Consider the following 26,433-nt stretch of genomic DNA (forward strand, 5'->3'; position numbering starts at 1 on the left):
CAACAAATTAGTTTATGTAAATCATCTGTTGTAGTCGGTACAAATGTTGCTTAATCTCTATTTGTTTAACCTTCATAAACAAAATTTGAAATACATTGAACCTGAAAATAATAGACTTGTAAAATGTTTGCCAGTGTTTTAAGTTTTAGAAAATGTGACACTACCATTTTATATATATATATATATATATATATATATATATATATATATATATATATATATATATATATGTGTGTGTGTGTGTGTGTGTGTATTTTAAACCAGTAATATTTTTATGCTTACCAAGGATGCATTTATTTGATCAAATGTACAGTAAAACTGAAATATTGTGATATATTATTACAATTTAAAGTAGGTGTTTTGTATATAATATATTTAAATTTTCAGCATTATTACTCCAGTCTTCAGTGTCACAATCCTTCATAAATCATTAAAATATGCTGATTTGATACTCAAAAATAATTTCTTATTAATGTTATAATGGCTGTGCTGTGCTTAATATTTTTCAGGATTCTTTGATGAACATAAAGTTGTAAATATATTTCTGAATCCTCCTATTGTATATTTGCCCCTTTAGATGGCACAGATCAAATCATATTACACAAAATGTGTAGTACACAGTGATTTTTTAAATGTGCCCCTAAAGTAGTATCGCACATGATAAAATAACATACTGTGCGCGCCCACACACACACACACACACTAATTTTCACATTAAAATGTCAAAGCTTCACATATTGATGGTCCTTGCTGTTATTTGTCAGTTTGTCATCCGCCCAGTGCACTTCATCCACACGCGGCACAGATGCATCAAGCAGAGTTGAGAGATCTGGTGTGAATTAGTCTCCAGCTGCACTCCAGGTCAATACCCTGCAGCTTTTCCCTTTTTCCGCGAGTCAGACACAGCTTCTATGCAGTTGTTTTCCTTTGATACTGCATTAACCACATTATAAAACATCGGCGGGGTTTTGACTTTGTGTCCAATCTTGTTAAGTGACTCCAAAACTATCTGAGGAAGAAAAGAGATGAGAGCGGCTTGAAAAAAAATCACTTGATCCTTTACAAACAATTTACAACTGGGATATTTGTGTCTACTTACCTTGTCAAACAAGGGCTCGAAGTTGAGAGTGTTTTTGGAGTCCACAAACACCACAGGGGCGTCGATGGAATCTTCTATTGTCTTGCCGAACCACAGGAAGTTCATGAGAGTCTAGCCAGAGGGGTTTAAGTCAGAGTTGGATTACTAAAGCACAATGCGTTAAATTTGCTCAGTTTAAGGGTAACATTTACTAACAGCTTGCACCAGCGCAAACCTTTTTTTGCCATTAAAACACTACACTCTAAATTGACTAAAGACACGCAGTGAAAAGTTAGCTCTGAAAAGACACCGTTATTTTTCCCGGCAGACATTATTGCACGTGCATTTGTAGGTGTTTCCCTTTCAGACGCAACATTTATGGGAGGAGAGTATTTAAATGAATCATGCAACATGATAAGTTGTGTAGTAGTCAATTTACTGGTATTTGCACCATTATTCAAAGCACAAAAAAAGTGTCCAAAAATCGAATACTTTCCTAGTATGCAAAAAATAGTAAGCCAACAGAGTTGCATGCCCGAATACATAGTATTCAAAAAATAGAAGGGAAAAAGTACCCGGGTGACCTTGTTAGTTTCTGTTTTCATGGACTTCACATGCGTTTCTTTGTCTTAGTTTCCCGCCAGTCATCAGTTGTCATGGATACTTCTCTAATCATCATACCTGTTTGTTATCATCTCATTATCACTGTGTGTTTTAGTTGCTCTGTTTCACCGTTCAGTTGACGGTTGTTGTTAACATGCTGTCACTTTGCCTCCATCTTGTAGTCATTAAAGGACCTTTTTGTTTATTGAAACCCTATTGAACTTCATCTTCTTAACTTTTGCCAAGGTACTGAAATGCACATTCGATGGACACTTTAATGTCCCATGAGGCCACTGGAGAGGAGTTGTGGATGGCAGTTAAGTGACGCAACTAACGCCGTAGGTCACATGACGGATTTAGTATACCAGAATTTCATGCATACTACACACATTCATACTAAATAAGAATTAACTTTTTAAACGGTCACAAAGTTTCAAACCAAATGCAGTACGAGATTTCAGACACAGCACGGCTTAACTAATTTTGCGCTTGACATGGCAGTGATAGTTGCTGTTAGGAGAAGGCATTGCACATAACTGTGTCTGGTAGAAGGTAAATAAATTTTTTCCACTCGTGTTTATTTATGTGGAATTCCAAAGCAAGATGCTATCCGAACATATAGCTTGCAAAGCTATATGCAAAGCTTTTTTTTATTTGCTGTGTTAGTAGATTGCCCACACCTGACTATCATCGCACTGCTTGTTTTCGACCCTATGGTCAACAGTTCCGAAAGTAAAAACTCTATGCACTCTCCAAAATAGCTCTTTAGCCCCACCCACTCCCATGAAGCACTGCAAATAATGTAATTGAGTCGATCTCTCTATGCTCTCAAAATACTTAAATGTTTGTATATACTTGCATATTTTGCAATAAAATATATTGTTTTTATAGATAATCAACATTTGTAAATAAGTAGTTTTATATTTCTTCATTTTAATTTGATTGTGCTGTTCGCAATGCTTAATGGGATTCTAATTCTGTCTCTCACTAAAGCCGTTAAGTACACAGTCTTGTACTATTGTCTTATTGTCCGATTTTCAAAAAACATTCTAACTTTTCCAAAAACACTATTCAAATCAAAGTTTGTAGTTTTTACAAATACTTTTTATAAATCTCAATGAGGGAAAAAAACACCCGCAGAACTTTCCACTCCATTGGCTCTTCTATGGGATAATGCTATGGGATAATGCTTCTATGGGATAATGCCGTTTAGTAAACCTGGCCCTAAAAGTGCAGATTAAACTCACCAGTGCCAACCCGGTGGTGATCATACTGCCCCCTGAGGCTCCTATGACCACGATGTGTTTCTGAGATTGGGAGTAAAGGATCGCTGGAGACATGGAGGAAGGCGGCTGCTCACCTTCACATAGATACACACAGAACAGATACTTATACCACAAAAATATTATACGAGTTAAACTTTATCGCCAGCATTTGTATTTTCATTAATGCACTTACAATAATTATTTACAATTATTTACAATTACAATCCATGTATTATTTGAGCTGTGAAGCTCTCTAAATAAATAAAAAATTATGTTGGGATACTGAAAAAAGAGCAGGGATCTATTTTTACTTGATCTAACCTATAAAAATGACTTGTGCAACCTAATTTTATTTAGTCTGATTAAAATAAATTTTGAATAAAACCAATTAGTTATCACACAAGGAATGTTTTAGGTTACCTAAATGTATAATGTTTAAGTCATGTGGCTATATATTTTTAAAATAATGGATGATACAGGTAAGCCTATAATTATATTATGTCTGATAAGCGGAGAATGTCAGAGATTCAAATTCTGTACTCTTTTGTCTAAAAAAAAAAAAAAAAATGCTAAACTAAAACCAATCCTTTTAAATATTGCAAGCAACGCAACAACAATGTACAGATGAAAAATGTATATGAATTGAGATTTCCTAAAGATTACATTATTACAAAGAGTACTGTTATTCAATGTAAAAAGACTGTAAAAAGATTTCCCAAAAATTCCCATTTAATACAGTACGTTTCTTGCCGTTGGTGAAATGTACTAGCAATTTCTGAGTTAAAATATAATTTTTCATAATTGTTCTTTTATAAGTGAGCAGCACAGGTCATCTAAATGTAAAAACAGGGGAAATTAGCATGCACAATTAAATATCCAATATCGTCTGATACAATAAATTAAAAAAATCTGTAATGTAGGCTGTTAACCAATATGGTACCGATTTATTGTGCATCCCTAAAAAACAGAGTTTCCACTTGGAAGTGTCCTCCTATTGCAACTGCAAATGCCGATAGAATGTTTACCGATACTGACATATTCCATTCATTTTGGGAGCTGTATCTGACAGAAATCAGCCATTTGTGAAAAATTACTAACCAGCATGAATCTGCTCTGTTTTTCCACAGAAGTCTGCAAGTTGATTATTGAGCAGGATGCCTGTTTTGGAGGAGAGAATTCTGGATCCAAACCTGAGAAACAAGAACATTTAGTCAGTTTTGACACTTTCTAAAGTACCATTTTACTCCAGTATAGCATTGTATTTATTAATAAAGTAACAATACAATAACAATTAGAGCCCGACTGGTAAAGGATTTTTAAGGCCGATACCGATACAAATATTTGGTAATTTAAAAATCCAATATTCCGATATATCGGCTATATATATATATATATTAAAAATCCAGAAATGGGTAACAAAACAAACAGATTTCCCTAACATTAGTTATTTGTAGTTTGAGTCCTCAGCCTCACAAAATAACAATGCAGTTTAAAAATAAACTTGTTTGTTTCATTGTCACAACAGAACAGAGGAACATCAAAATATATTAAAGTTCTGATAAAAGTATAAAAATACAAACTTAAGATATGAAACTTAAACTCCTTTGAACAAAAACACAATAACAAAATAAAGCACAAAGCCTTTCTTTAAAAAAGTGAATTTCGCTTTGTATTAATTGTATCTTAATTTTAATCAATGTTTCATCAACCAATTGCCTGGATTAAATACAGTGCTATGCATAAGTTTAGACACCCATGCTAAAGTTGCCTAAAAAGAGGAATAAAAAATCATCTTTTGGAAATTTATCTTAATGCCTTAATTTAAAAAATGAGGAAAACTCCAACCTTTAAGGACACCAATTTTCTTTGTGAATGAATAATGTATCTTAAAAAAATAAATGTTCTTCCTTAAAATACAGGGTGCATAAGTTTGGACACCCCTATGTTAAATTCCCATAGAGGCAGGCAGATTTTTATTTTTAGAGGCCAGTTATTTCATGGATCCAGGATACTCTGCATCCTGATAAAGTTCCCTTGGCCTTTGGAATTAAAATATCCCCACATCATCACACACCCTTCACCATACCTAGAGATTGGCATGGTTTTATTTCAGTTAGCTTAAAAGCTGGTTTAATTTGCATTGAGATATGATCTTATGGAAAGTACCCCATGCCAATCTCTAGGTGTGGTGAAGGTTATGTGATGATGTGGGGCTATTTTAATTCCAAAGGCCAAGGGAACTTTATCAGGATGCATAGTATCCTGGATCCATGAAATAACTGGCCTTTAAAAATAAAAATCTGTCGGCCTCTATGGGAATTTAACATAGGGGTGTCCAAACTTATGCACCCTGTATTTTAAGGAAGAACATTTATTTTTTTTACGATACATTATTCATTCACAAAGAAAATTGGTGTCCTTAAAGGTTGGAGTTTTCCTCATTTTTTAAATTAAGGCATTAAGATAAATTTCCAAAAGATGATTTTTTATTCCTCTTTTTAGGCAACTTTAGCATGGGTGTCTAAACTTATGCATAGCACTGTAAATAAGAAGTAAATATAGCAGACAATAGATAATCAGTAACAGATAATAGATAACAGATAGTCTCATAAATGAACTGAAACTCAGCGTGGTAGCCTACTTGCCTCACAGACCTGAAAAATATATCTATATTGAAATGTCTACTTTTAAACAGAACAATTCAAAACGAAAGATAACAGACTGCTCTCTGCTTATGTAATCCGTATGAAATGTGCATTTGTCTCTGGCGCGTTCACTACTGCGAAGATCGCGAGTAGGCATCGTCAACTTCATCTTTGCAGCCGACACTGACAGAAAACAGTTGTTTATTAATAATCAATTAAAATGTCTCCTTGCTATATTTGACTTATTAATAATCATTACTTTTGCCAGTTCTTTGTGACAGCTTTTAGGTGTTTTATTGGCAGCGCCACCCTTACATGTTACATGAACGCATCACCGCATTAATTTTTTTTTTTTAAATTTATCGGCCATTATAAATGCTGATACCGATAGTTTGGAAAATGCCTAATATCGGTCAGGCTCTAATAGGATCTCATTGTGCTCTAGAGCTTGTATAAAAGGTGAGAATGATACTTGAGTGTACATCAGGTTGATGGTGCTGGTCACAGATACCGCCATCCCATCCTCAGCGAGCACGGACACATGAGTGGTGCCATGTGAGTCCAGGTATGGAGTGACGTTGTAGTAGCTGGCATCATGAGTGTGGTCAGGACTGATTTTTGCTCTCACTTTGTCCGCAAAATGCTTCTGAATGATCTCAACTGCCTCCTATTTAAGCCACACAGAAGGTCGAGGATGATGAACTAATGCATGACTTTATGTGTGCCAACCAGTGGGTTGCCAGCAATAATGGTAGTGTTGCTGTGCTGTACTCTACCGCCTGCAGTAATGATCACCCAGAACACAGCACTTAAGCCATTATCGCAGATTACACCAGTGCCTCTAGAGAGTGTAATGACTATAATGTTTCCGTTGAGTTACTAAAGCAGAGCCTGACCAATAGTGTCATGCCTATAGCGCTTACACAGAAGTTTAATATGTAAAACAAATGTGTTCCTCCTACATAGCCTACCGTTTGAGAGGCAAAGTTGAGATCTTTCATGAACTTCTTAAGACCGTTGGCAAATTTACAGGTTTCTACGTAACGTTGGAATGTTAAGACCTTCTCATCCCCCTCCAGAGATGAAGAGCTCGGATTAAAACCTGAGGAGCACAGAGAACTTAATCAGTCTAACAGTTTAGAAACAACAACAAAAACGGGTTAAATTGATCATTGATATAATCAAAGAAACAATATATTAATCTTTTGAAGGATACCACAGATTACCAAAAGACATTTGACTAAAAATAAGTGATGAAAAATAGCAACATTGTGGAAGCCACAAGTGTTTTTAGCACTTTTTTTGTGGTTGCGATATTGTTTCCCAGTGGTTTTCTTAGTGGCCGACAGCTGCCAACCCAGCAAATGTAAGTGGATTGAGGGTTGATTTTTTTATATAATACATACATTATTCAATTGTAGTCTTTTAAAAAAGGCATCTGAAATAATAAACTAAGTGCAAAGTAGTGTTGTCAAAAATATAGATATTTCTATATCGATACTGAAATATCTGAAACGCATCAAATACAAATTTTTCATAGAATAGACACATGATACCAGCCGTGCTTTCTCGCTCTCTCATCTCTCCGACAGCGACACACAAACCCCTTTTGCCTCAGTTTCTCGTTTCATTTGCTCCGGATAAATATTGTTGCGTTAAAGGGCTTGAATTTCAGTGTGGGATTTCACATATTGCACATACTTTTACACATTCTTTTTCGCTGCTTTGCACTTAAACAGTCAAACACATTCAAAATAATGTCAAAATGGGAAGTTTTCACATAAACACAGTCAGTTATGTTTTAAGTGAACGTAACCAGTTGAGAAAGAAAACGCATGTGTAACAGTATAATGGAGCCGTGGGTCAGGTCTTAAAGTGACAGGGCTCTATAAGTGACAGCAGCCTAATATACCTGATGCCAAATTATAAGATGATATTACAAATATGTCAGTTTTTCTGCATGGTATCAATGTCAAAATTGTGGCCAGTGAAAATGCTCGGTGGCTAGTACTAGTAACTTTGGAAAACTAGCCACAGTGGCTGTTGAGGAAAAAAGTTAATGTTGTTGAGCCCTGGTGGCCAAAGTCAAAAGAGCTCAAGTCACGTCTGTATGATTTTCTAGCCCCTATAAACCACAATTCAAAGTATGGGGTCAGTAATTTTTTAAGGACTTTTTTATTCAGCAAGGATGCATCAAATTGATCAGAAACGACAGAAAAATGCTTTTACATTTATATTTCAAATAAATGGGGCACTTTAGAACATTCTATTCATTCAAAATAACCTGAAAAATATTTATTCCACAAAAATATTAAGCAGCACAACTGTTTTCAACATTGATGAAAATGGGAAATGTTTTTGAGCAACAAATCAGCATATTAGATCGATTTCCTCATGTGACACTGAAGGAATGGCTGCAGGAAATTCAGCTTTGCCATCACAAGAATACATTAGATTTTAAAATGTATTAAAATAGTAATACTTTATATTGTACAAATATTTCGCAATATTACCATTTTCTGTATTTTTGATCAAGTAAATGCAGACTTGGTGAGCAAAATCGTACCGAACTTTTGAGCGGCAATATGGTTGGGTTACTGAAGAATTTCTGCCCCTAAGTTTAATACGGTAGCCTACTTTAATCATTAAACTTACATATGAACAACAATAACAGTGATGCTTGTCATAGCAAGTACTACTGATAATAAAGGACAAAACAGGTTAATTAGTTGTCCCACCTAGCATGGTGTTGAGTATGAAGCTAAGAGTAGCTCCCCCTGCTGGCGGTGGAGGAAAGTACAAGTCATACTCTCCGAGATTCACTTTCCAGGCATCGGTTTCAGACGCATTGAACGAACTCAAGTCCTCCAGAGTAATAGTTGAACCTGAAATACACAGTAAATAAACTAATGCCTGTATTTATACAAATCAGAATTGTAGAGAGTGAAATTGTGAGCTACCTGCAGCCTGTAAATCACTGACAAGGTGTTTGGCGAGGTCTCCAGTGTATAAAGCATCCGCCCCATGTTCTGCGATGATCTCAAGTGTATCCGCTAGTTTCTCAAATTTCACTATGTCCCCCTCTTTCAGTTGCTCACCTTGTTCATTCTGGAATAACTGGCTATAACACACACATACACACATCCATGGTGTCTTAAATGTTATTATTTAATAAAAAAAACTCTTGGTGTAAAAGGAAAATTATGAGTCTGGATTCATTCTGAATGGGAGTACATGCGTTACCATAGTGGTGAGTCTGGCTTCTCCTTTAAAAGAAGTGGCAAAAATCGAGAGAGCACATAGGGAATGCGGATGCCCTCTCTAGCCATCTTGATAGTGGGCTGAAATAAACTGGCCCACGGCAGACGTCCATACAGTGTATGAGCTCGCTCATAGCCACGGATATCACCCGGGACACCGATCCAGTGAGGCCCTATAAAGAGAGAGAAATTATAGCTATCATATGTGCTTAAAGTGCTCAGTGCACTACGAGTGTGTGTGTAGCTGTGAAAAATGAGACGGCTACTTCCTGTAAAGCAAATCAAGGTCTGTAAGTAAAGAAAGAAATAGCGCATTGCATCTTCCACAAGGGGCATTGTACATATTTATCCAAGTGCATCTTATTTCACTTTTTTTTTATGAAAGGAAAAACTTTATTTACACTCAGCATATTTAAAGGTGAATAATGTGTGATAGAAACAATACTTTGTAAGAAACAAAAGTTCATCCATCTTAACAAAGTCTCACCTTCTATTTGTTGTATATTTGTTGTGCACATGGCAAGAAGGTCTGTTTTAAAAGCTTTTGGTACAGTCTCTCTGGCATTGATTATTCTCACTTTGCCTAGATAACAGAGATATTGATAAATTATAACAAAAATATATGTTATACCGGCAGAAATAATAAGTAATTTAAGGTATTTAAGGTAGGTAGGATTAATCTCACCACTTTGTTCCCGTATTGTGAATATAGACCCTCCACCAATGCCCATGCTCTGGGGATGTATGATTGACGTGCACAGCAAAGTAGCAATGGCGCCATCTACCGCTGACCCACCAGACTGCAGTATATCTCTGAGAAAAAAGACTGAGAATGTGATACAGAGGACCTCCAAATATGATGATCCCCCTGCAAAGGGCCCTTTTACTTAAATTAAAAGGCTATAGTTATGTAACAATATTTTTAAAAATTGTCGTTTCCAAAATTAAATATCTTTTTTTTTTTACAACGTAGACTATCTGTCAAGGCCCTTTCGCACCAAGGGCGATAACTATAACAATAATAACGATACAGATACAGGCCTAGTTATAAAAATCATTCTAAATGTAAAAGAACAGCACACACCGCAGCTACAACGAAAACGGCAAGAATTCGCTGGAATCACTTTGAAAACAATTGACAGCCAATCAGAACCAACCCTGATTTAAAGTGCTCGGCAGATGACATAACTGAAGCGCATGTTTAATAAACAGAATGTTATTTGGTGTGTATTTAGTGTTATGTTTGGTGTGGATGCAAATTATAGTTATCGTCACAGTTATTTTCTTTAAAGTTGATGTGAATGGGCCTTTATTCTACACTTTTGGTCTAAACCAGAGTTCGATTGCTCCCTCTTCTCCTGCAGGATTCTGTTCAGACTGTATTTTTCGAGTCATTCAAACCAATTGCCTGCTGCTTCTGATTGCTTTTAGAGGGAAAGCTGCTCAAAACTGCTGGTCTAGGATCAGTGTTCTCCGCAATAATAGCATATTGGCGAAACATTTGTCAAACGATCCAGTGAGTGTCTGTTTGCGCTCAGGAGAACGTCAAAGGTTTCTATTTACAGTGTGTTTTTGCAGCGTTGAGCAGTGTGGCCAATCACAAACATATCTGTTGTATTTCTTGAATGCGATGGCCAATCAGAGGTGTTTAAGTTAGCACTGATTAAAACATTTTGAGTGGTGAGTGGATTCGGAGTCCTGCACGCGCACCAAATCCTCTCAAATAACAAAGTGTAGACATTATAATTAAATATTCATTGTGCAGTCAGTTTGTGAGATTGCAATGAACTGAGTGACAGATTTTTAGTGATTATAAAGGGAGCGCTTGTATGCTTCCTTTTCCGTTAAAATTAACAGTGGCTTGTGAACGTAGACGCTTTATTAATAACATTTTATTGGGAGCGTTTATGCTGGGATGTGTAGGTTGTGCGGTGACGCATAACTTGAAACTATTTCAAGAAAATCTATTTAAATGAGTGTGTGTGTGTGTGTGTGTGTGTGTGTGTGTGTGTGTGTGTGTGTGTGTGTGTGTGCGTGTGTGTGCTTGCCTTTATCTATGAGGTCTGGCTCTGTACAGCAGGTTTCACTACATTTTTTACTACTGTAAAAAATTTTTCCTGTAGTGGGAGACTACACCACCAATCAGGAATAAGCTAGGAGTCCTATGATCATTTCATTATTTATCCACGTCCTCCCATATCCCATATGAATGGTTGTCATGGCTACATGCAGATTTTATATTGAAAAAGCAGATTTTTAGGTAAAAATATATATATTTTTTTTTTTTTAGTACTTAAACCTATGCAGATAAAAACATAAAATGTATTACATTAAAGGGCACCTATTATGACATTTAAAATGTTCCTAATGTTGTTGTGGGAGTCCCCAACAACAGTTTTACATGAATGCAATGACAAAAAACACTTTTGTTTTCGTATAATATGCATTTATTTTTATGCATTTATATTTGCTCACCGACTCCCAAATGAATCGTTCAACGACTCGTTTTTCAAACCCCTCCTTTGCGCGACGCTAATCTGCGGTGATTGGTCAGATGACCCAGCAGTGTTTACAGAGATAATACTTATTTTTAACACGGAGTACAATGATGCTTTTATCAATTAAATTGTATTATAATAATGATTATAGTCCACTGCTTTATAGTTTGTAGTAAAAAACGAAAAATAAGATAAAGAATGTAATGTTATGTTAGCGAGCATAGCCCAGAGTTCATATTGTAAAAGCACAATCAGTCTTTGTTTGAATTAACGTTAGCCCGATGCATAAACATAACGTTTTTACAAAAAAAAAAATGCAGTTACGTTACTACGAGCTATTATTCTATTCTTTAAGACAACTCCGAAAACAACGACAAACACTTCACATATCTCAATACAATTGTCATTGAAGACCTAGAAGCTAAACGGTGCTTACACAACAAACAAAATTATTATTAAGCATGCTACATAAAATATAAAAGCAAAAATTATTAATAACACTTACAGGTTGTGATACGGAGGAGGAAGCTGATGCAAATACACTTGGAACTGAACCTTCCTTCAATATCAGCCAGCTCGCGAATCCAAGTTTGATTGCATTTAAAAAGCAATCGTCTTCAAAACGGCGCGAACAAAGCACAAGGCTCGGACTATACTTCTGTGGTATAGTTATATGAATTGTAGCCACTTAGTCTTCAAATGCTCCTCCTTGGGCAGATGAAAAAAGTTTGCTTTTGACTCGCACTTCAGAACACAGCGTCTCGTAGCCATGATATTTTCCCTGGCCTTGGAACCATAGACAGTATGCTTGGAACGCAATAAGTGGGCGTATCGTATTCAAATAACTTGACAAGTTGACGTCATCTAGTCAAAGAAAAAGCTTCGGTCTTCTAACGATTCATAAAAATGACTCCGAGTCGACTCTCACTTTTGAAAGACAATAACTTTATATACGGTGCACTTTCATATTTCAAACTTTGCAGGATGTTTTTGTTCACCTAGATCTATGTTACACACTACATGAAAGGTAAATTTCAAAATTCCATAATAGGTGCCCTTTAAATTGTAGTTTCCGAGGCAAAATATGATGCATTTTTAACCAGCTAATGTCAAACTATTATGCTAATACGGCTAGCTAAGCACTGGCTGAAGTAGGTTGTAACATGTTTAAAAAGTGTTACAACCATACCCTTCCATACAATTAACAACAGTTTATTTTTAATCATTTTAATAATAATAATTACAGAATGCCTAGAGAGGGAAAATAATGAGTGTGCATGCCAGTGTATTATAAAAAGGAACTGATGAGGATTCAAAGAAGGGCAGGTCAGTGAGATCAGTTGTGACAACTATATGATTCTGAGACCTCATACAATGAAAACTTTTATGTTGTCTGTATGGAGCCATTTGGCAACTCAAAGTAAAAGGAAGTGTGGGTCAAATGTGTATGCAGTCTCTGGGCCCACCAAGCCTGCATTCAACAACACAGATTTTTCACCATTGTTACTCTGGTTGAGAATATTCACACATAGACACTAATTTACACTTTTTTGTTGTTTTGTTAGACCTACATGTTCTTTAGTACACTGCAGTCGAGTGTTCATTAAGCATAAATACTCCTAAGGAAGTTTGTTTGTGCATTGTTAAAGTGTATTCGAGCTGTGGTCGACCACAGAAAGAGAGGCATTGTTTTTGTATTTGTCTTTTTTTGGAATGTTTCAGTAAACCTTGTTTTTGAAGAATATTGCATGGAGTGGCCGCTGTTTTTGCTTCTTTTGTTCTAATTTTTAAAACTTACCCCAGCATGTGTTATAATCAATCCTGGTATGGTGGAATAGTTTGTAACAAAGGCACACCATGTATTTGACATCAACTCATAAGGGCTGTGATATCCCTGCAGAGGATGCATTTTGTAATAAACAATGTGGGTAGCCTACTTTGTATAAAAGTTTGAGCACTCTACCTCAAACATTCATTGGGTTACATATGTCGAAGCAAAACGTGTAACAACCATACCTGGTCTCCTCGAATACACAATTTTATCAACAAAAAAAATTATCAAAAAATATTCCACATCATTATACAGGTTCGAATGAAAGATTCGAAAGCTATTTTAAAATATTTTCTAAAACGGTTCAAGTAATCACCCGAGAGCACACTATTTATGTTAAACTAAAACGTTTCAAAGTGCAAAGAATTCATGTATAGCCCCTACTGTAAGGCACCGTACCATCACTCACCGGCCGATCTTTGAACAGGTTTCCGAGTCCGCTGCCACTGCTGCTTTTTGGTAGAGTCCCTCAGGGCACTCCTCGTTAAAGTGAGCCACGCAAATAATAATACTTACAATAATACATATAAGCGGAATACTCATAAACAAACAAACTTTCTCTTTCTGTCTGGCCATTGTAACCAGACCCAGTGCGTCTTTGCTTTATCACTGAACAACTTCTGGCGTACAGCAGCTGCAGTCGCGTCGCACACAATTATCCCTCCCCTTCTTTACACTGTCAACGCCTAATTAAGCGCATTGTCAAAGTGTAGAGGTCGAGTCTAAAGCGGATTGCGGAAAGTGTTGCTGTAAGAAGCGTTTACAGAAACATACAGAGACATTCCTACTGGAGCAAATGAATGGACTGCTGGACGACCACCTGGGGGTTTAAGTTTACATTTAGGCTACAACCCAGATGTTGGGTCTCAGAGATATGAGATCATATTCCTGTCACGTGAGAAGTGAGTGCTCATGAGTTACTTTAGCCATTTCTTCCTAACATGACTCTTCACACTAACAGTTTTGTTGATTAGTTTGATTCTGTTAATCCTAAAAAATGTCAGCCTGTTTACATTAGATTACACCAACTAAACTCTGTTTTATTTGTTTTAGTTAGTTTTGTTGGTGTAATCTTATGTAGTCGGCTTGATTTGGTAATTTTGTAGTAAAATAAATATGTTTAACTTTAATGTATCCGTCACCGTCAAATCAGATGTTGGTGCACATTTCTTTATAGCCTATAAATTTTTTTTTTACAGTGTAAGACAAACATCTAATTTCCTATCAAATTGTATGTCAAAACTAATTATTTAATCAGAATTCATATTGTAAAATGTCTTTCAATCACTGAAAAAAATATTGTCATGACTTATCACAACTTTTATTTCTTTTGTCAAATCAATCATTAATGTTTTTTCAGATAACATAATATTTTAAGTTATTAAACCAGTCTTCTTCATTGTATTATCAACAATTTAGTTTTAATTTCAATGAACTCAAAATTTTAAGGCAACCAGGTAACTTACTTTTGTAAGTTATTACTTAAAATAACAAATATGTTTTACAGTGATACAATATACCATGCTATTGTGAATGTAGTCACGGCTAAATGAAAACATTTCAACCGTTAATAGCCTAAGCATTTCTGTGGAACTGTTTTTTTTTATTTATTTTTTTTTTTTTGGTGGGCGGTGTAGTCAAATCTGAAGGCTACTTTCAACATGTACAGTAGGCCATGTCATCATGTGACATATGAAGTCATTCAGTGTTCCCCGCCTGTATTGATTAAATTGCTATATTTAATTAATAAATCTCACTTCGGCTCTCACAATGTTGGGTATGTTTTTCTTAAAGAGGCTAAATTATGATGTTGAGAGTCTCTTTCTTCATTATTGTGACAGGCAAGGCTATCCGATTGAAATGGTTTCAACAAGATAAACAAGATAACAAGATAAAATGTAGGGACTTTGTAGGGAATTGACTGGATCGTTGTGGTTTGTTATTGCCATCTCGTGTGAGTGACAGGGTTGTCCCGCCCTAGCTCGCGCCAGTAGCCTAAACTTCTCTGTCCTTTGTGATTTCATGATGACAGCAGTTAGAAAGCAAGATTGTATTTATAGATAAGTGTAACTTCAAATAAACCTGCATATGACTTGTAAACCTTTTCAAGTAGCCTAAGCTTTGTAGTACTTTTGTGAGGTATCTCATGAGGGCTGGGGGAAAGGGGAGGTCCTTAATGAAATCTATCTCTGAAGATTCGCCCACTGACGCAAACCCACACACAAGGAAACGGTTCATCTCTCGTGTGTCACCTCAAGGCAAGTTTCAAATTTGTCACAGACTGTGTATTCTGAAAAATGGCAGGTTTAATTTATGCGACTGCAAACCATTTTGAACAGGATATTCCTATAGGCTACTTACAGACTCAAACAATGCAAAGCAGACTTCCGCAAAACCATAGGCGAGATGACATTGAAACCAATATAAGAACAACAACAAAAAACTAATCGACGAAGACCATTTGCAACATACTATCAAGATATTTGTAAACAAACCACAAAGCGTTACATTTGTTGCGATTCCATGGGGAAACTGGTCTCACGAGCATGACGTCATATGTAGTTGTCGGCTTGGCATATGCACCATGGGAATTGTAGGCTTTCGAGTCACTTGTAACATCTAATAATAATGCTTTTATTATAACACGCACTGTGCGAATAAAGCTGTCACAAGAACCACTTGGCAGAAGCGGAATTTAGCTCTTCACTTTGTCATAATTATCCGTGATTAGTTGTTGTTGCACTTTATATCTATGATGAATAATTAAAAAATGAAGTAATATTTTAAGTGAACAAATCGATGAAATGTTCTGAATCTTTTTCAAATCTGTTCATTCATATTAGGCCTAAGTGTTTTGACTAACGCAAAACTTTTGCGGAGGTAGCCTATTAACAATTGAGAGAAGGGAGACTTAAGAATTCTGATGGTGTGAATGACTGGTAATTTTAATTCATAATTTATTTAGCCTAATTGATTGTTGTCTTGATTGGCTACTGTTGAAATGAAAGAGAAATCAATATTATTTTTTGTAATTTTTAGGTAAACCGTTTTAAATGCTTAAACACTCTTTCTCTTATTGGTATTTGTGAACACGCACATTTTAATGAAGGATGATACAATTTGTTTCTACCATGGACGAGTCATTGTTTCGTACGAACAAGTGTGAAAGATTAATGACTCGCTCGAGCACAAAATCACTGGCTTGTCGCCACCTACCGGTTAACGATATAACCCGCAGAGAGGCTCACTGAACATAACAATATTATTTTTGTAATATATTTTATGTAATACAATTTATTTTGGTGAACGGATAGAAGATTCGAGTCACTGCGATGATTCAAAATCCCCACCACTACTGACAGTTACACCCCTCTTTATGCGGTTTACAACCTGCATGCATAGGGGCTTGATTAGCTAATTTAAAATTATTATTTGGCCTACAATAAAATTGTATATTATCCATGTTAATGGTGCTATTATAGGCAGTATCGATATTAATATTATAATAAAGCCTTTGTTATGGTTTCAGTAGCCAGTCAGTCAGTCAGTATGCGTCTTCTAAACGCCCAGATTTCAATGAGACGTCGGGCGTCTGTTATGTTGTTTTCTGCCCGTTTGTCTCTGGCGTTATGGACGTCGTCTGACAGCGCTTTACGGACATAAGGGCAGGACTAGATACTGCAATGAAACAGCGACAGGGGGGTGTCTGAGAGGAAAGTGTAGAGGCAGGATAACTGGCATTGCCGGGCGGAACAGTCGCTGAAAATCTGACAGAAGAAGTGCCGCGCAGTTCTCGGTAAATATCCATTTGAATGGGCGTCATTTGCGCATTGACTCGTTGTAATCGTATTATTGCATGCTGAATCTCTTGATTTAAATGTTGCATTAGGTAGCCAGGGTTTCTTTTTCTTTGCGCTGTGTTATTGTACGTATTCCCCTGCTGTTACTCTCTCTCAATCTGTCTGTGTTGACAGACGCCGGATTTGTTTTTGTCTTTCATCTCTACTAGCCTGTCAGGAATGGATGCATTGCATTCTATCTGAAGGGTCCTAATGCAACAGTAATGCAACAATTCCCTGTTCTCTTCGTGTCAGCCAATTAGGCTCTGTGGTCAAATTTGTTCCTTCAGGTTTGTGTTGACTGTATTGCAGTATACCTTGGAATTCTCTCATGACTCGTGATTTTAAAAAGTGCAGTGCGGAGGTGTTGCAAAAACTGAATTTGAAATGTCATGCCGGTTTGTGTGTGCTACGGTCTCTATCAAGCTGCTAGTTGGTCTGTGCGTGAGTGTGTGTGTGTGGGGGGGATGTGTGTGAGTGGGTGGGTGGTATATAAAAATGATCATGTGGTCAAACCGGGCTGTCAAGGCAGGTGTGATGCAGTTTGCCTCATCGGCAATGTCGGCATAGTGATATTCTGCTGCACTTTATCACAAAATGTCCTTATATCTCCTCTCCTCTTTTTTTTCTCTCTTTTCCAGGTGCCCTCTGGTGTACTGTGTCTCTGTTGGCTGGGATCAGGAGGCGAGGAGCAGCTGAAATATATCGCACACTATCAACATTTCCGAATGCATTGAAACGGATGAGAAAAGCTCGCTTGAATTAACCAAAGCGATTGGAACGTGATCCAATTAGACTAAAAGCTCCTCGAAAATGAAGCAAAAACACGAGGCGGCGTCACTTTACTAAAACACCAAATCAAACCGAACCCAACAGATAAGAATACTCGAAATCATATCAATGTACGTCTAAGAGTGTGTGTTTGAGTTGGAGTGTGAATCTATGTTCGTATGCAGGGATGGAGTGGTCTTTAGAGCGGATGAGGGAATGGGTGGCAGGTGGCATGCAGTCGGTGCGAGAGTGTGAGACCAGTGCTCTAGGCACTGCTCTTTGTCTCGCCTTTCTGTTTATCTGGTACTGCTACCGCGTGGGATGCGAGCACGCCGTCCCTTCGCTCCGTGGCGGTTTCAGCCCAGAGCCACGTGGCGGAGCCCTACCTGGTGGAGTTCTCGCCTCGGATCTCTCGGCCCGCGGAGGCTCGTCGAAACTCCGTCAGGTCGGAGGAAGCGGTGTCAGCGAGGAAGAACTCAACGGCTTCGCCTACTGCCAGTCAACCGAATGCTTCCGTTGCTCCAAGCCCGGCGAGGGCCTGAACCAGCGGCTCTACCATAGCCTGCAGGAGTACGCCAAGCGCTACACCTGGGCCGGCATGGGCCGCGTCCACAAGGGCGTACGCGAGCAGGGCCGCTATCTGCTCTGCAACCGGCCCTCCATCCAGAAACCTGAGGTCTTCTTCCTGCCGGACCTTCCCTCGGCTCCTTTCTTCTCACGGGAGGCGCAGAAGCATGACGTGGAGCTTCTGGAGAGAAGTTTCCCTGCACTTCTGGCCGAATTCGAGAGCGTGTACCGGCTGCCGTCCAGTCGGAGCGGCTCCTCGCTTCCACTGGGCTGGAAGGCCAACAGCACACCCCGTGGCCAGTGGTGGACCTTCTATCTGGTGAACCAGGGAACTCCGATGGTGCTGAACGCCAGGCGGTGTCCGCGTACGTGGAGGGTGCTCGGCCAGCTCCGTACCTTTATTGCGAATAATGTGTTTGGAAACGCCTGCTTCTCAGTGCTCAGTCCTGGAACAACCATCACTGAACACTACGGCCCAACCAACGTACGCCTGCGCTGCCATCTTGGTAAGAGGTCAAAGGATGTGAATCTATTTGCACTACCTGTTGAAAGTTTGGGCACAGCTACTTATTGTGTATTATTTACAACTATTTTTGACTTTTTAGAATAAAAGTAAAGTCATCTATACTGTGACATACTGTATCACAGATGGGTGTATGGAAATTTTTATAAGTATATTAATTTACACTACCATTCAAAGGATAAATTATTCAGAAAGGATGCATTAAATTGCACAAAAATGACAGTAAAGACATTTATAATATAGTAGGGTGAATTCAGGTTGATTGGGACACTTTTTCTAATCATCTCAATGACAAAATGTGTCCCAATCATCCTGAGTTAACCCCTATTTAATTTATATTTCAAATAAAGGATGTTCTTTTAAGCTTTCTATTCATCAAAGAAGATAGAGCTAAAATGCATCATGGCTTCCACAAAATATTAAGCAGCACAGCTGTTTGAAATATTGATAATAATAAAAAATATTTCTTGAGCAGCAAATCAGCATATTAGAATGATTTCTGAAGGATCATGTGACACTGAAGACTGGAAAAATGATGCCATCACAGGAATAAATTACATTTTAACATCTTAAAATTGTAATACTTCACAATATTATGTTTTTTACTGTATTGTAATGAAATAAATGCAGCCTCGGTGAGCAGAAGATCTTAATATTTCCAGACCTAAACTTTTTTTTATTGGTAGTGTTATGTTGTATGTTATATTTGATCTTCTTCAGATTCACAACCCAACTTCATCAGTATTAAAGGAGTTTGCATGAATGCTGGACACTTGTTGGATGCTTTACTTTTACTAAAAAACTTTTAGTAATGTAAAGAAATTAATATATAAGTTTATATTTCTCTACAGAACTGATTTCAAGCATTTTCAAGATCATGAGAAATATTAACTTTAGTCGAATGTTTCCAAACATCTGACTGGCAATGAATGCATTATATGTGACAGCAGCAGTCTGTGCCTGTTTAAGGTAAAGCCATTTTCCCTCTGTGTGTGTGTCTGTGTGTGCAGGACTGAAGGTGCCCTCTGGTTGTGAGTTGGTAGTTGGTGGAGAGCCGCAGTGCTGGTCTGAGGGAAGCTGCCTGCTGTTCGATGACTCTTTTCTTCACACTGCATTTCATGATGGTGAGAAACAGAAACTGTGCAGAATAAGTATAATAGATTGTGGTGCAGTTATAAATAAATCATTTGAAAATGAAAAACTAAAATTGAACATGTTAAAAATGAACATGTAACAGATTTATACTTTAAAGAGGAATTTATTAATTATGTAGTCTCTAATAATTTACAATAATTATATAATAATCCTATTATAGTATTTTTCATGAATAAAAAAGGCTAAAAGCAAGTAAATACTGTAACCAACAGTGCACTTAGTCTAGTTTTTGCACACTAGAAATCATATTTTTACAGCTAACACTAATTTTACAGTACACAGTGAATATGTCATGATTCATGAATATGACAGTGAAAAACTGGTTATAGCACAGCATAATTTGAAATCATTTTTTATATTTGCTCTTTCGTGTCCAGTGATAGCTGAACTTTCCTGTCTGCATCCAATTCACACAATACACATGTTTTTATACAGGCTATGCACACTAGATCGAACAGCTGGATATGTCGCAGTTTGCCAGGTTCTGGGCATGAAATGTTTATTAGATAAACTGTTAGATAGCTGAATGCTGACAGTATATGAAAAAATGATTAAAGTATTTGCTTTTCAATTATTAGACGGAACTGTTAAACGGATAGTTCACCCAAACATTTTAATTCCGTCATTAATTACTCACCCTCACGTCGTTTCAAACCTGTAAGAGTTTCGTTTATCTTCAGAACACAAAACTTTTTGATGAAATCTGAGAGATTTATGTTCAGAGAATAAACTAATGAAGGCTGAAAATAGGAGCTCCATGCATCAGTATTCAAGCACTGCGTTTCTCAGCTCTGTTAAAATACAAGTCCTTGCTTATGACACTTTTTGGCCAAACAGAAAAACATATCAATGCAAATAATTAAAAAATGCCAAATATCGGCCAATATATCTAGTGTGCAGTAAGTTGCACTAAGACAAGCATCACTATTTCTGTTAATCATATTTTATTTACCATTATAACTAAATTATGAATGATTCTCTAAAACATGCAGATTTTTTGAGGACAGGTGTGCACTGTGCAGTTTTGTAAGAGATCAGACTTAAAGTCCACATGAAATCAAAATGGATTTTTTTGGGGGCTTTTAGTATGTGTTAGAATTACTGTTATCTATACGCTAGTGTGCTCCAAAACAATGACACAATTCGTATTTAGAAGGTATAAGCAATCAAAACTTACCGACAATATGGATCAATGATTTTGATGACATCACTTTGCACTTCAGCTTCTCATCTGATTTTCTGTCCAATCAAATGCTCTTTAGAATCTGATGCGCCCCGCCCCGTGCATTATAAATGTACATTATAAAATCGGTCACTTGTTCACACAATTAATATTAACAACCACAGCGCGCACACAGTCTGAGCCGGTTTAAAGACACGATAGCACCGAGCGGATCATATGTACAAGTCGGCGTTGACCACAAAACGTATTGGACCCATTTAAATTCTGCACAGAATGCTATATTTTAAAGAGATTAGGAGGAGAAACGGTTAGATTAGAAGGAAACTGCGGCTTCACAGAGCTCAATGGCTCTGGCCAGCTGATATAAACAAAATACTATTGGCTATTTTAAAAAAGGGGAGGAGCTGTTCGATATGTCCCGCCCTGTCTTCCTGTTTCAGTGGAAATTATGTCAACACAAGAATTTTTGATGTTGGCGAGGTCAATTAATGTCCCATGGGGTTCGTTTGGCGGCCATCTTAAAGTTATATCAGCGCTAGGGGCAAAATATACAGATTTTCATATCTGTATGAATGATTGCTAGGGCGTGGCTTGATGGCTTTATGGTGATTCTGAGAGACCACACCCTGTCTCTATGACACTGTGATCCAGAACCAGAGTTATGTTTGATACAAAATCCCTATGCAAGTTACATAGTAGGATAAACACGTATGCGCAATCCCTGTTTCATGGGCCGTCCCTTCACCAAAGTATCTCTATTGGGCAAATTTGGGCAGCTCTTTCCCCCCAGGGGTACAACTTACACCTCTTTGTGAGGTATGTTCTTACAGAGCCTGCCAGCCTCTTCATATGTTTCTACGAAATCCTCGCTTAGAGCTATGACTCGCCAAAATTCGTTGCAATGTTAAGTCTATGGGATTTTTTGCCCAATTTTGCACCCGCTAGGCAAACATCGCATGCCCGATCGCTTATAAAAGATATAGCACACCTCTCCTCAATCATCCGCACAATTTGACGCCTCATTCATGGGTATATGATAATAAACAGGACTAATGCAGGAACTATTTCAAAAACAAAACAGCAAAAGTTACATCGTTATGAGCCTAAAATGTGTTATTTGCCTATTTTTCACCAATAAAGAGTGGTTGTACCATGTCAATGACCTTTCCATTTGATTCCTGGTGTCAGACTTATATTAAAAAGTTGTTTGTATGTTGTGTGGTTCAGGGGATATGAAAATCTGCATTTTTTACCCCTAGCGCTGACAACACTTTAAGATGGCCGCCAAACGAACCCCATCAAAAATTCTCAACTAGACACCATTAGGGTCCCAAAAAACCAGGTTACAAATAAATGCCAAACGGGTTTTACAGTGTTTAGTATAAATTATTCATCTGTGTACATTGTTATTGTTTTTTTTTTTTATGGGCAGCGGCTATTTACCGTAAGTGTAAATAGTAAATGGATGCTATTACACTTAGTACAAATAGTGGCAAATACTATTTGCACCTCAGTGTATTGTAGTATATTATAAAACAGTGCGAAAAATAACAATAAATTCAGTATGATTATATTTATTAAAATCATGAATGGATGGCACCTTATTGGGACATTGTCCCTGTCCCTAAAGCCCTCCCCTACACCTACCCCTAACAATACCTGTTATTAATGTGCCCTCAAATTCTTTAACCAAAATAATTTCCCCTTAACATTGCAGCGTCATCTTTTCTCTTCTCTAATGACATGGTTACTGGAGTGAGGGCGGGACAACCTGTCAATCACATGACATCACAACATTAGCAAACCAAAACCAACTAATCTATTTCCGATGAACAAAATCAAGTCCCGCCCAAAATGTTTTCTTCTTTAAGAAGCCGTTTCACTTGGATATATGCCACAATAGAAAAAGAAAAGGCTATCGCAACTTGTTTCATGCCGACTTTTTAAGTATTTTTGATAGACGGATTATTAAATGGCCTACAGGAAACCACTCCGAACACATTAGCAACACCCTGGCAACCCCTCGCAACATGCTGAAAAGTTTTGTCGGGGCAAGAAAATGATAGTATTTACCATTTACATCATGAATTCCATATACTGTATGTGTGCTCAGGTTCTGCAGAAGATGGCCCGAGAGTCGTGTTCATGGTGGACCTGTGGCATCCAAACGTGGCAGCGGCCGAGCGACAGGCACTGGACTACATCTTCACCCCTGGACGCTGAAAGAGGGCTGGGAGAAGAAAAAAGGGTTAACAGTTTCCATTGTATTAACAGTATGAGATGAGTGCAAAGGGAAAGACAAGAGTGTGGAGAGCATCAGTCTCTTCCTCTAGTATACGTACCTTTACTCTCACTTTCCTTCTTGGCACTGCTTCAGTAGAGACTCCGATGTACCGTCACTATTGTACATTTATCAATGTTTACAGACCTCTTCAAGTTTAACCATAGCCAAAACCTGCTGGTGAACTGTGCTTGAGACAAAGCCCTCGCGATGTTCATGTTGTTCTTACAATTTAGCTGCAGGGTCACTTTATACCCAGTGTGTGTCATAGTATCATTTCACCAAGAGCATTGACAGTCAATCGCACATGGAAATGCACTTTTTGCCAAGCCTGGTTGCCACAGCTAGGTAGGATTGTATAGGAAGCACAGTACAATGTTTGGTCTGTACATTTTTACTGAGGTTAGGCTTACAGAAGCTAAGCTAAACAATCGTAAAACGACATATGCTGCAATGACAGTGGATTTGACATTTACAGCAAAGGTATGTGGATATATGGCAGAGAAGTGAACTGAAGCACTACCAGCTATTGTGTAAAATGACCTCCATTAAACGCACTAGTGGCAAGTTATTTTTCCGCCACGTCTACGTCAGGGTCGGATCGTTGCGATGGGGATGAATACGAGCACATCAAATCAGCCTGCTTTCCACTTTACTCTTTCCTACCTTGAATTTTCGAAACGATTCAAAACGTATCAATCACTTTGTATCTCTGTGAAACTAAAGAGGGACAGGGCGCTTCATATTTTCCTGAAAAAACGCAACGTTATGGCTGTTGATATGTGCTAGGTTCAACCTTATTGTGCTGTGTCGTACTGCTTGTAAGCAGAGCTTTCGTGGTTGTCGCATCGATATTGGTACATTCCTTTTGTAAGACAGACCGTTTTGAGACCGTTTCGTGAGCAGTGACATTTTATATCATTGTGAGACTTTTGGAGTTGCAGATCAATTTTATGACAATGTTCCTACTTCCATGTTTCCAAATTGTGTGCCATGGACTCACTTTGCAATGGATTGAGTAATTCTGTTGATTTAATAAAGAACTAATTCAATATTTGGCTTTGTGTATTTTGTGGCAATGCTTGTATTTAAATATGTTCGAAAATATATCGTGACACGGTCTTTTGTGTTAATGCAAATTAGCTGTGGGTGGGTATGAAAAAGATCTGGTAGCATTCAAATTTGCTTCTTCAGGAACACCTGCTATTTGGACAAACATTAAAGCAACACGCTGGATGTTTGGAGGATTTTGTATATATGGGGGTGGCAGATAGAAGGCTAGTGCTGCGAACCGCAGCCATTATCAGACTGCAGCTCTGGAGATTTACATAATACATATTCCTCTTTTGCTAACACAGAAGGGAGAGATAAATAGTAGATGAATGAAACGGGAGATAAAAGTCAGATCATGCAATCCACCTACAGTCCATTTCTGTTCTCCAGATTGTATTTTGCAGAGGTTGCAGATATAATATTCAGTCAGTGTTCATAAGTCATTAATACTGCAGAAAATCATTAGAATGGCATTCCAAACTACATTTTCATATGAATGGCCTTTTGAACTAACATGTAAAATGTCGAATCCAATTCCCAGCAGCAGACACACTTCCCCGCTAACAAAATATGCTAATGGTCATATTGCTCATGTTCTCTGAACGTTCAAAATGTCTGGGTTTTGAATGTTTAAAAAATGTTTTTTTTTCTTGGTTATGGGAACGTTAATGTTATAAAAGAAAGATAACTTTGAACAAACGTTCTATTAACGTTAGTGGAAGGTTTTTTTTCGTAACTTTGAGAGAACCGTGGCCAAAATTCTGAGAACGTTCCCCATTAGCTGGGTTGTCTCATCTTTCTAGTTTAATGGAAAACAAAACAGTTTATTTTCCAAATGGGTGGGTTTGTAAAGATTTGTTCCGGGCCATATAATTTAGCAAAGTGCACTATAAATGTGTAGAAAATGTAGGCCTACTATTGCTCCATACTGAGTAGCTATAGTCTACTTGGGGGCTGTTCACACAGAACGCGTTTTTTTTTTTCACTGCGCTGCTTTTCCACTGTGAACATGCTCAGTCTAGACTAAGCGTTTGACCCTTCCACTCGCCTCACTTCTTTTGCAGCGCTCAAGTGAAATATTACATTTTAAAAAGACGTTCTGTGTGATAGGCCTAATGATTGCACTTGCAAAGAAACGTCCATCAGTCTATTGCGATGTAGTATAATTGCCGCAAGGGGGAGCTAGACAGTCATTTCTCGGTGGAAGTGACAGGGCGTCTGAACGAGCAGCTAATAACGAGCCTGGATGAATGTTTCCACTCATCTTCTGAAGGTCAAGGTTACGATTTTTAATTGGATGAGCAAGGCCTACATCAGCACAAAAGGGCACCTTTTACCAATAGCAGTGTCTGAGAGAGAAAACCGTGACAGCTGTTGGAGGTTGGCAACATAGTGGAGCGACATTATGAAGCAGACAGGGACACTGCAGGGCACATTCCCTGAGCAACAGCAGACAAGACACACACACACACACACACACACACACACACAATAGAACCATTTGTAACCTAACAACAGGGTGAATGCAACAACAACATCAACAAAAGTGAGCTAGACGGGAGACGCTAAAAAAAATCAAATTAAATTTAGCATTAGACTATATTTATTTTGGCAACACTCGTCATTCATGTCATGACCATTTAGAAGAAAATAAACATGCTTATACAGCCTATTTACAAAGTCAAAGTGCAGATACCACATAAATGGTCTAATTTGCATCAAACCCTGTTAGTAAAGAACAAAAGGCCCTTTGCTGAAAGAACATGACATGGTCCATCAGACAAATATATAAACAGAAGAAAATTGAATGATATTTTCAGAATTTATGCTTTTTTATAATTCAGGTTATTGAGTAATTGAGGAGAATTGTGCTTATTGAGA

At 37.6% G+C, this 26,433-nt stretch overlaps 2 protein-coding genes across 6 annotated transcripts; one reads left to right on the top strand and one right to left on the bottom strand.

Moving 5' to 3' along the window:
* On the bottom strand, positions 1–13,878 carry ggt5a (gamma-glutamyltransferase 5a). Of its 2 annotated transcripts, none has more exons than XM_079636443.1 (12): positions 13,590–13,878; positions 9,537–9,664; positions 9,339–9,434; positions 8,835–9,024; positions 8,552–8,712; positions 8,330–8,476; positions 6,563–6,693; positions 6,074–6,258; positions 4,045–4,136; positions 2,929–3,041; positions 1,100–1,210; positions 1–1,009 (listed from the first exon to the last, which is right to left on the bottom strand). In XM_079636443.1, exons 1-12 carry the CDS (start codon positions 13,754–13,756, stop codon positions 863–865), a joined length of 1,668 nt encoding a protein of 555 aa, XP_079492569.1. In that variant the 5' UTR covers positions 13,757–13,878; the 3' UTR covers positions 1–862. The 2 variants fall into 2 exon arrangements, with proteins under 2 accessions (XP_079492569.1, XP_079492570.1); XM_079636444.1 differs by lacking the exon at positions 13,590–13,878 and adding an exon at positions 11,855–11,986.
* asphd2 (aspartate beta-hydroxylase domain containing 2) lies at positions 13,877–24,550 on the top strand. 4 transcript variants are annotated; one of them, XM_079636452.1, is made up of 4 exons: positions 13,877–14,082; positions 17,661–18,863; positions 19,891–20,004; positions 23,332–24,549. In XM_079636452.1, exons 2-4 carry the CDS (start codon positions 17,978–17,980, stop codon positions 23,439–23,441), a joined length of 1,110 nt encoding a protein of 369 aa, XP_079492578.1. In that variant the 5' UTR covers positions 13,877–14,082; positions 17,661–17,977; the 3' UTR covers positions 23,442–24,549. The 4 variants fall into 4 exon arrangements, with proteins under 4 accessions (XP_079492578.1, XP_079492576.1, XP_079492579.1 ...); XM_079636450.1 differs by lacking the exon at positions 13,877–14,082 and adding an exon at positions 14,951–15,438 and having other exon boundaries at positions 23,332–24,550; XM_079636453.1 differs by lacking the exon at positions 13,877–14,082 and adding an exon at positions 15,712–16,119.
* The last annotated feature ends 1,883 nt before the right edge of the window (positions 24,551–26,433 follow it).

Source organism: Phoxinus phoxinus (assembly GCF_949152265.1).
Source record: "Phoxinus phoxinus genome assembly, chromosome: 15".
NCBI classification, from domain to species: Eukaryota; Metazoa; Chordata; class Actinopteri; order Cypriniformes; family Leuciscidae; genus Phoxinus; species Phoxinus phoxinus.